The sequence below is a fragment of the Athene cunicularia genome, assembly GCF_003259725.1.
Source record: "Athene cunicularia isolate RWA chromosome 9 unlocalized genomic scaffold, athCun1 chr9_part1, whole genome shotgun sequence".
Taxonomy (NCBI): Eukaryota; Metazoa; Chordata; class Aves; order Strigiformes; family Strigidae; genus Athene; species Athene cunicularia.
In genome coordinates this window covers 2,564,619-2,574,308 of record NW_020799110.1, presented here as the reverse complement: position 1 = coordinate 2,574,308, position 9,690 = coordinate 2,564,619, and the positions used below count along the sequence as shown (strand labels likewise).

Sequence of the window (9,690 nt, the reverse complement as noted above, 5' to 3'; positions counted from 1 at the left end):
AGTGGTCCGAGAGTGGAACAGGCTGCCCAGGGAGGGGGGAGTCCCCATCCCTGGGGGGGGTTTCAGGGCCGTTGGGATGAGCTGTGGGGGGATGTGGGGTAGGGGAGAACTTTGTAGAGTCGGGCTGAGGGTTGGACTCGGTGACCCCGAGGGGCTTTTCCAACCTGAATGGTTCTGGGATTCTGTGAAATACATCAGAATTTGCCAGCAAAATGCACAGAGCTCAGGATTTACACCTGAAAAGGTTTCTTGTCCTCGCATCCGTTCCCCGCTACAATACTAGGCAAACAATGGGAGAGGACAGAAACAAATAACTTCCTTTTATTCAGGCTGCAGGCCTCTTCTATCTAATTTCACCCATGTAGCACAATAGCTGAAAAGGTTTATCTGATGGTTTTTGAGTGTGGTGGTTAGCGCACGGTTTTCTGTACAATTTGCCCTGTGGAACTGGCTGGGGCCAGAGAAAAGCCCAAGGAGCCACATTAGCGCAGGTTTTAAATGTTAATTCCTTTACTGAAATGAGTAGCCTTCAAATCATGTTTTAAAACTTTAGGATGTCATGAAAGACGTAAAACATTCCAAGAAGAAATGCATTAAAATTGACAAGCCGGCTGTATGCCAAAAATTACTACAGAAAGGGAAGAAATATAGATTAATTTGTGAGCCAGAAGCTGAAGTAACTCCAGAGGTAAGTCCCTTACACAACTCTCATTTTGTGTGGTGCAGCCTCATTAGGAACATGACACAAAATGGCTTTTCCTGCACGTTCCTGGAGCAGCATTAAGGGCATTTATAACATTCATTTGCCATTGTTGCGGGAAGCATTTGCCTCTTAGAGCCTTAGAATTTTGAGATAAAATCCTGAGGCTAAAGTCAACAGCAGAACTCTGGGGAGATTGGAGTTGGGCTCAGATTTGTGCCTAAAGCCAAATACCTCTTTAGTTGATGTTTTGGGTAAATATTCATTTTTAACATGTTTACATTGTGTAGGAAATTGAATTTGTTGATGGATCGCTGTTGAAACTAAAAAGTTACATTGAAGTCTATTTGGAGAAACCCGATGACTTCACCTTGTCTTTGGTTGAGCTGGAATCTGAGGCGACTGTATGGAAAGCAAAACTAAGAGAGAGTGAGTCTTTGGTCTTCCCATGACTAGTTCGTTCCTGCCGAAAAGATGCAGGAGTTGGGGTATAATTCAGCCCTTGGATGCACCTAAGTCCCTGCTGTTAAAATCGCAAGATTTGGAGCTGGAAGTGATAAAACACAAAGAGAAGAGCCCTGGCAGGTCGTGTAGTGGGTGCTGCAGTAACCTGCATAATCCCTCGTGAGCAAACAGGCGAAGGCTTCGGGGCTGTGGGGAGTGTGGGAGGATGCTCCACGTTAGTTTTACTTCCTGGGGATAATATCCAACCTCTATTGCACGTTCGAGATGGCATGCTGCAGCGCGTTGGGTAAAAGGGGGAAGAATCATCTCATTATATAAAATCTTAGCTCAGCAGCTTGATCTTGTGCCCGAGAATTGTTGGATGTAGGGTGCAACAACGGGAATTCCTTCCTCACCTCTTGTTTCCTCTGAAAACTGTTTACCAGGTGACTGGATATATTACGATCAGAACAAAAACGAGCAGAGAAGAAGTGAAGTCGGTAGGTCCGTTGCTAGTTGGGGTTGCTTATTCTCTGTGTACCTCGCTTCTTGTTGTAGCTTGAGTGATACAAAAGAAATAACCTCGCCTCTCACTTGCTTCTTAGGTGCCCACAAACGGAAAACAGCCCTCAGCACTTCGGAAGAAGACAAGCTCTGTAGCAAAAAACAAAAGACCAGCAGTACTGCAGGTAGAGCCTTTATGTCTCATGTAAAATAACATGTTTGGGGTTTTTTTTGTTTTTTTTTTTATCCCGTGAATTGAACCTGAGTTCATTTTTTTAAAGACTTCCACGAATCTGTGCATGAAATATAGGAAGGGAAAACGCTGCTTTTGTAGATGCAGGATTTGTACCTACATTTTGTAAACTTCAGTACGCTGTTTGTCATTCGTTGGGTAAGTAAATGGGGAAAAACAGCTAGAAATTTTCTCTATGAGGGTCAGCTAAAATGGTATCGTCTTCTAAGACTGGGCAACAGTGGCTGTTCTTGAAAGAGGTTTCCACTGCGTGTCTCAGATTTTGCCTTTGGGATATCTCCTGAGCTGTAACAGGCTTTTTCTGAAAAATATCAGCTCCCCTTTATTGTTGAATTGTGATGTCCTGGTGGTCAGAAATGCTTGGTGTCTGGGAGCTGGGTTCATTCATAATAAATTACTCATTTACTAATAGTTACTTGGAAAAAAAATGCAGAAGAAATAATGTTAATTCAAGAAGTAAATGAAAAAAATCATCAGCCAAAGTAGCCATGTAGGTGTTTATTGATGGGTGCATGTTGCCACCAGAGGGAGAGCTTCCATCCCTCAAAACCTCGGGTTTATGTGTAAGTGGTGACGCGGAAAGCAGCGCGGGCTGAGACTTCAGAGCCATTGGAATTAAAGAAAAAACAAACGTCACCGTTCTGGAGCAGCCTTAGGTTTTGAGAACAGCAGGCATCTGAACTCGCCGGGAGGCAGCGAGTGCTCAGCGTGGCCTTAACGCTCTACATCACAAAATCTCTGGGTGCTCTGGAACCTGACGTACCAAAGGAGGCTCGGCTGGATGAATAGCTGCTTATAAATCAGGAGAAAACCCCTTTGCAGGAGCCAGCGTGCGGGCAGACGTTGTCATCCTCACGAGCCAGGCTTCTTAGTCCTTCAGGCGCTTTTCTCCAGCGCTTGGCTCTGACCTTGCTGGATAATCTGAATAAGAAGTTCACCTCCGTTGTACGTCCTTGGCCCCGCACAGAACTGATGGAGGCATTTAGTTACAAGTCTAACGGGAAGAGCGATGTTAAATCTGATTTTTGTTCTCTGGCTTTTCAGATGGAATCGAAACCAAAAAATTAACCGATCAACAGCTGATGGTGATCGCAAAGTTGTTCGGTAGGCAGTGGAAAGAAATTGCCATTGAGTGTCTCCAGATGGAAATGAGAGACATTGACCAGATTCAGGCAACGGAGGAAGAAGTTAATATGCAAAAATTTCTGGTGCTAAGCAAGTGGAGAGACAGGGAAAAAAGCAATGGTACCGCAGAAGCTTTGTACAGAAGTCTTTGTGAAAAAGTGTCCTATGAGATACTGCAAGCCCTAGAAGGTAACGCCTTCCCGTTACATTTATTTAATTACATCATCGTGTTTCAGATGTATTTTAAGAATTTGTATCAGTAGGTGCTTACCAAATAACCTACTACGTCTTTTACTACATGGATCAAAATTGTCTCCCTCCTGATATTCGCAATGACTTCCTTTCTTGTGGCGTTTTGATACTTCCCTTCAGAAACTGGTACCAACGTGATTTAATATTTTTGCACTGACTGCGTTGAGAGTGCTCTCAGCAGGACCTTGCCATCGTGGCCAAGCAAATCAGCATTATACACCCAAGCCAATTCTTGGTCTTCTCTGGAAGCCCTAAGAAGAGATGTTTGGGTCTTTTATGTATTTTAGGAACGGGGTAATTAACACCTTCCCCTGACGGATGACTTAGCGGTTCGGTCCTGCGGACCCATGTTTGTGTATGTATTTCCTTACTGCCCGGGGCTGCTCCCCCTCGTTTCTGTGGGCTCCTTACGTTCGGTTCACCTTCTACAAACTCAAATTGTTCAGTAAGCTGAGAACTCAGCCAGCCCGGGGGAACCTTTCTCAAAAATTAAATATACTTTTTTTTCCCTGGAACAGGCAAAACTTTGTTCTTTCTTAATTCTCCCTAAAAGCAACCCGGCTGCAAAGGGTGGAGAGCTGCTCGAGCTCCCTCGCTTCTCTGATGCTCACAGACCTGCCTGTGCCATAGCCTTCTGCTGTCTCATAGTTTTTTTAATACATTTATTAACGAACTGGAATACTGCGGTAACTTTTAGAGATCAGATAATCCAGACGTGTGTGTTCATGTTTTTTTTCCTCAGGTTTCTCAGCTCAGCGCTGAGCTGGTGAAGCCACAGCTCGAAGGAGTGTGGTGGGAGCTTCCCTGGCCAGCCGTTAACGCTTCTCCGGCCTCTTCCCCGGCATCTGGCTGAGCTTTGGGAAGGAGGATGCAAGGCATCATCACTCCGCGGAAAGTTTAGGCAGGATCTTCGCAAGAAACGTGAATGAAATTTTGCGCTGGTATCACCTAAGACTTTCAGGAGCAATTACTCACGCGGTGGATTCCGGTGTCGTGGCCGGGAGTGCCGGGCTTCGCGTACGGGGAAACCCAACCCCCCCCACCCAGCTTTGTCCCATTTGAGCCAGTTCTAAAAGACATGAACACTGGAAGAAACCAGTTCACCTTGTTCAGGTACATGACTGTTATCTGGAAACGCTTTTATTTACATCAGGGAAAGACAGGGAGACAAGTTATGCAGAAACTTTCGTCCCCTTAAAAAAAAAAACAAACACAACATTGATCTGCCAAAATCATGAGGTGCGTTGTATTTCTCACAGATGCCCAAGATCAGGGAAGAATAATCCTAAACTTGCAGATAAATTCCTTTGCGAAATCACTGCATGTATACATAATGACTGTATATACTCGTGGACATTCAATCTTTGATAAGCTGTGGTTCTGTTTTCTCAAAACCCGAAGACTGATTTCCTGGGAGCACCACTATTAACTCCAGGCAGCTTTGAATTTTCTCTGGGAATTTCTTCTTCACTCTTTTCTGTACAGTCTGTCTCAATTTTTATGTGATAGGTTTTTTTTATGTGTATATATTTTTTTTTTTACGTATTATAAACTTTTTAATACTTTTTTTTTTACTTGATTAATTTTAACTTGAATAGAATTAGGTGCTTAGGCTGAAATGGAAAAAGCGAGAATTTCTGCAAAGGCTGTTGCTCAGTTGGCAATGATCTTACTACAGAATTGGAAAGGATTTGGAAATAAGCAGCCCGATGTGGGTTTTTTAAAGATACAGGATTCTTTTGATCATCTTCCTCCGAATGTGTTTATGAAAGAAAAGGCATACTTTTAAAAAATCAGCATTAAAAAGGAGACATTTATACTATTTATGTATGATTTTTTGGATTATTTTCAAATTTTATTTTAGCTGTTGGATGAAATGTTGCACGGTTGTTGTATGTTGTGGGCCATCTTTCCAACCCTCGATGCTCTGCTGCTATGTACATCCCAGGAGTTGGCCAAGGAAAGGCGCTGTGTTGGTGCCCAGGACCTTCTGCTGACGGGGAATTTAGGGGAAAAAAAAAAAAGCTGGAAATAAGATACTTATTTGTAATAATGAGGGCGGCACCTGGCTAGCGTAGCAGATGGTGAAAAGAGATGATAAGGTCTTCAACCTTCAGGTTCTTTACATGAAAATGAGGAACCTTCTTAAAAATAGTAGATTGTATTTCTGTGGTCTTCGGTTTGGCTTTGTCCAGTTCTTGCAGGCAGAAGGAATTAAAACGTTACAGTTACGTCAGGTCACCAGGGCACCGAGGCATGAGGTTGCTCCAACCTTACAACTTGGTGGACGTTGTGGGCAGTCTGTGGGAGTGGGGACCTTGGCTCTGGTTCAGGTGGTGGGAGTTTCTAGAGCACGTGTTAAGGGCCGGCGTGGTGTGCGGGCAACACCAACGCTTGCGGAAGAGGGGAGAGGATGAGGATGGCATCTGGAAGAGCAGGGGGGTCCCCACCAGCCCCCCCGGCATCAAAGGGGGCTGCTTGGGGGTCCCCAAAGAGATGGGAGGGCAGAGCTTGGAGAAATCAAGCAAGGGGAGAAGGTGGTGGTGATGGGGTGGCGGGCAGCGTGGGAGCTGGCTGGGACACGGCCAGACTCACGGCTCGGCTGGGGGCACACCCGCCAGAGAGGGGGTGGATGGGCGCCTTCCTCTGGGCTGGCTTCAGTCCTGGGTGCAGGAACTGGGAAGATAACCCCCCCGGCATCCCCCCAAGGCTACGCATGAATCCTTGCTTCGCTGAGACAATTCAGCCACTGATTTCAGCGGGGCCAGGGTTTCGCCGCGGAAATGCTGTAACCGGCTGGAAAAATCAGTGTGAATGTGGATGAAACCCAGTGGGTCGCTTTGAGTGCTCAGCCTGAGAGAAAAGCCACAAGAAACACGTCTGAGGTAAGTAACAAGATGGAAACAGGGTTTTAAAATATGATACCAGTGCTGAATGTTGCTAGGGTGTACCTTTACACGCCAGCAATATTCGAAATATTTTAAAAGTATGATCGATGGGACGTGATCGAATCGATTCATGTTGTATCTCAAGGAAGGAAAAAAAGTAACCACAAGAAAGAAAAAAAAAAAACAACAGTCACCACAAGTTTTATGCAAACTTTAGTTTTATTAGACAATAAATAGAATAAATAAGGAATATCATAATAAATAAATTGTTATAAATATGTTTCAATTTCTGAAAATTCTAGCTGAATAAATAAAACAGTTAAGACAAATTACAGTTGGGTGTTGGGAAGTTTTGGACGTTTTGGTACTACCTTGTAGCTTATTTGAGAGAAGCTTAGAAGTTTAACATGGTAGCTTGAAAGGCACTGACAGCAGCTTGCTAAAACGTGATTTATAAGAAATATTCTGTGAAATATTCTGTGCTAGATTCCTTAAAAGCCCCCAACCACCTCGCAAACGATTGACCCTACTGTTTTTTTCTCCGAAGCATCCTTAGGTCAAGTTGATAGCCGAAGTGCTGGAGGGCTGGGCGCTTACAGGGAGCTCTCCGGAGAGGTCAGGTAGTTCATCATCCTGTTGATGGTGACCGTGCGGATTCGGAAGGCGTGAAGGATGCTGCAGAGCCTCATCCTCTCCTTGAAGGAGGTCAGTCCTGCGCCGGCTGCTGGCTGCGGCACGCTCCTGCTGCCGGTCCCCAGGGCCTGGGAAGAGGTCAGGGTGTTAAAAACTATCACCGGAAAGTGGTGAAAAGAAAAACCTCTTTAGGTATTTTCACGTCCCGAGGGATAAAGGATAAGACTTAGAAATAATGTATTCTCATAAATGAGAAAGTTTGAAATATTTAATGGTGTAATTAATAGACTTAGGATGTGCAGCTGTACTTTCCTTGAGACAAAAATGTCCATTCAGGCACAAAGGCTCTATCTACCCAGGAGCAAAGACGCTTTTTTGAATAATAAGCCTATGGGTGGCTTCGAGGAGCAACCCCTTAGACTGGGTTCATCCGCCCTTGGGCAGAAACTCAGGGCTACTGGGAGATGCTGTGTCAATACAAAGGCAATTAACCTTTTTTTTTTTTTTAGTTACCTTTGTTAAACAAACAAACAAGCTTTTAACATCTATTCCCTATACTCACTAATAATATTTATCAAAATTTGGTACAACCTATTTGGTATACCAGGTGTATTATATTTCAGTATTTGGAGAAGAAATAGAGCTATGTCTGTTTTACTCATGTTTTACTCTATTTCTGAGTTCTCTGAGGGACTGGCAGAAGACCCTGTACCCCATCTCCTCGCGAGAGCGGAGCAGTGTGAAAGAAGGAGGGCTGCTAAGGAGCCGTACCCCTGAGTCCTGATGCGTTGACCGTATCGGCAAGGCAAGATTATGACGTGAGACACGTAATTCATAAGAATCAAGTATCTTCTTGGAAAAACAGTGTTTTAAATTACCAGACTGAAGGTCATTATTTGGCAGACTACAGAATGGAGCACGCTGGATTGAAAATTCCGTTTTTAAGACAGAAATACTAAAAAAAGGAAGGAGACGGAAATACTTACTTTCATCATTTCATCAATAGATGCCAGCACCTTTGGATCATTGAAGTTCTTCAGCTCTGCCCTGTAGGCATTCAGATCCTCATAGATGCCCTGCAGGCATTTTCTCTGCAAAAGTCAGAATTATCAGGAAATGTAGGAATCTGTTGTTAAGTGCTTTAAAAATACAACAAGCAAAAGAAGAGGTTCTTTTGGGGAAACTTGCAATTTACCGTATCAAAAGTAGATCCTTCCAGTGCTGGACAGTTTCCAATCTGCAAATGAAAGAAGAAATAAGACATGGTGATTTTGTGGAAGCGTGACTTATGTGGCTGTTCCATGAAAACGTGATGCTGACACTTGATATATCATTTTTTAATCTTTTTGTTTTGGTTTGTTTTGTTTTGTTTTTTTTTTTACCCCTGGATCTTCAGCTGTGCAAGCTTTTATGGTGTTGATTTGATTCCTAGTGATATCTTCAAGATCAACCTCTTCAAGGGTACATTCAAATCCCAGAGTGCCGAGCTCCTGTGTTAAAAAGGGGAATGAAAAGGGTCACTGACTCAGCTTCAAGGTACTGTATATATATATAAATATATATGTAAATTTTCACAATTATACATGATGCATCACAGCTGTCTGTGCCTAGCTGAAGCCGAGGAATGAGGCTGTTTGAGGACTATGATTAAATATGAAAGCTAGCAAACAGACTAAGAGACTGAAATGCACGTGGTAGTTGTGTGTAACGGGAATAAGCTCAGGCTTTGCCCAGATTTGTTTTATCTGTTGTTGTGAATTGCACTGCCTCCAACACTTTTAAATTATTCTCTCAGACATCGAATCTATTGAGAACTTTATGTCGCTGTAGTTTTAAATGTAAAGTATCTCTTAAAAAGTGAAAAATAATGCCATCTGCGTAGATATTTAACAGTGCCCCCTGATCCACCACAAGTGTGGAACAACACACCTATTTAGTGGTGATGGTGGGGGGTTTGTGGTTGTCTGAGATGAAGCTTGCAACAACAGCAGGGAATTTTTTAGCAAAAAAAAAAAAAAATCCCCTTGGCACTACTGCCAGGCAGCTTTAATGCAGAAAGATGTTACTGCGCTGCACTGACACCAGCAGCAAAATGCAAACCTAATGGCAAAGTCAGGACTATTTCCTGAGGCAGCTCTGCAGGGGCCTTAGAGAAAGTGTTCAAAACTGAGTGTCCAAATGGGCTGTCGGAGCCTTGCTGGTGCCGCTCAGGGTGTGGGTGGCTCTGGGGGGGCTGCGCTGGCTGAGCGCTGAGAGTGACACCGGAGCAAACCCCCAGCCTGAAGGGCTGGTCAGGGGCAGCGTGAGAGCAAAGATCAGGTATGGAGGGTTAAAGGGAGGCTACAGGGAGCTCTCCGGAGAGGTCAGGTAGTTCATCATCCTGTTGATGGTGACCGTGCGGATTCGGAAGGCGTGAAGGATGCTGCAGAGCCTCATCCTCTCCTTGAAGGAGGTCAGTCCTGCGCCGGCTGCTGGCTGCGGCACGCTCCTGCTGCCGGTCCCCAGGGCCTGGGAAGAGGTCAGGGTGTTAAAAACTATCACCGGAAAGTGGTGAAAAGAAAAACCTCTTTAGGTATTTTCACGTCCCGAGGGATAAAGGATAAGACTTAGAAATAATGTATTCTCATAAATGAGAAAGTTTGAAATATTTAATGGTGTAATTAATAGACTTAGGATGTGCAGCTGTACTTTCCTTGAGACAAAAATGTCCATTCAGGCACAAAGGCTCTATCTACCCAGGAGCAAAGACGCTTTTTTGAATAATAAGCCTATGGGTGGCTTCGAGGAGCAACCCCTTAGACTGGGTTCATCCGCCCTTGGGCAGAAACTCGGGGCTACTGGGAGATGCTGTGTCAATACAAAGGCAATTAACCTTTTTTTTTTTTTTTTTT

At 44.1% G+C, this 9,690-nt stretch overlaps 2 protein-coding genes across 2 annotated transcripts in view; one reads left to right on the top strand and one right to left on the bottom strand.

Annotated features, from left to right (window-relative positions):
• The first annotated feature begins 546 nt into the window (after positions 1-546).
• LOC113483360 lies at positions 547-5,082 on the top strand. The gene is made up of 6 exons (XM_026854869.1): positions 547-688; positions 991-1,129; positions 1,591-1,644; positions 1,750-1,833; positions 2,946-3,215; positions 4,021-5,082. The coding sequence occupies exons 1-6, from the start codon at positions 560-562 to the stop codon at positions 4,038-4,040; spliced, it is 696 nt and encodes a 231-aa protein (XP_026710670.1). The 5' UTR covers positions 547-559; the 3' UTR covers positions 4,041-5,082.
• Positions 5,083-6,759: 1,677 nt separating this feature from the next.
• The window catches only part of IL12A (interleukin 12A), a 7,776-nt gene continuing 4,845 nt past the window's right edge, over positions 6,760-9,690 (bottom strand). Inside the window, exons 3-7 of the mRNA XM_026854950.1 lie at positions 9,194-9,307; positions 8,182-8,289; positions 7,995-8,036; positions 7,786-7,890; positions 6,760-6,927 (exon numbers count right to left, since the gene is read on the bottom strand). Coding sequence (XP_026710751.1) covers positions 6,760-6,927; positions 7,786-7,890; positions 7,995-8,036; positions 8,182-8,289; positions 9,194-9,307 — 537 coding nt within the window. The remainder of the gene's footprint in view (positions 6,928-7,785; positions 7,891-7,994; positions 8,037-8,181; positions 8,290-9,193; positions 9,308-9,690) is intronic.

Coding starts and splice junctions, on each gene's coding strand:
- LOC113483360 (XM_026854869.1), top strand. CDS start 560: ATGAAAGACGTAAAACATTCCAAGAAGAAATGCATTAAAATTGACAAG. Junction 689..990: donor AAGCTGAAGTAACTCCAGAG/GTAAGTCCCTTA, acceptor TACATTGTGTAG/GAAATTGAATTTGTTGATGG. Junction 1,834..2,945: donor AAAGACCAGCAGTACTGCAG/GTAGAGCCTTTA, acceptor CTGGCTTTTCAG/ATGGAATCGAAACCAAAAAA.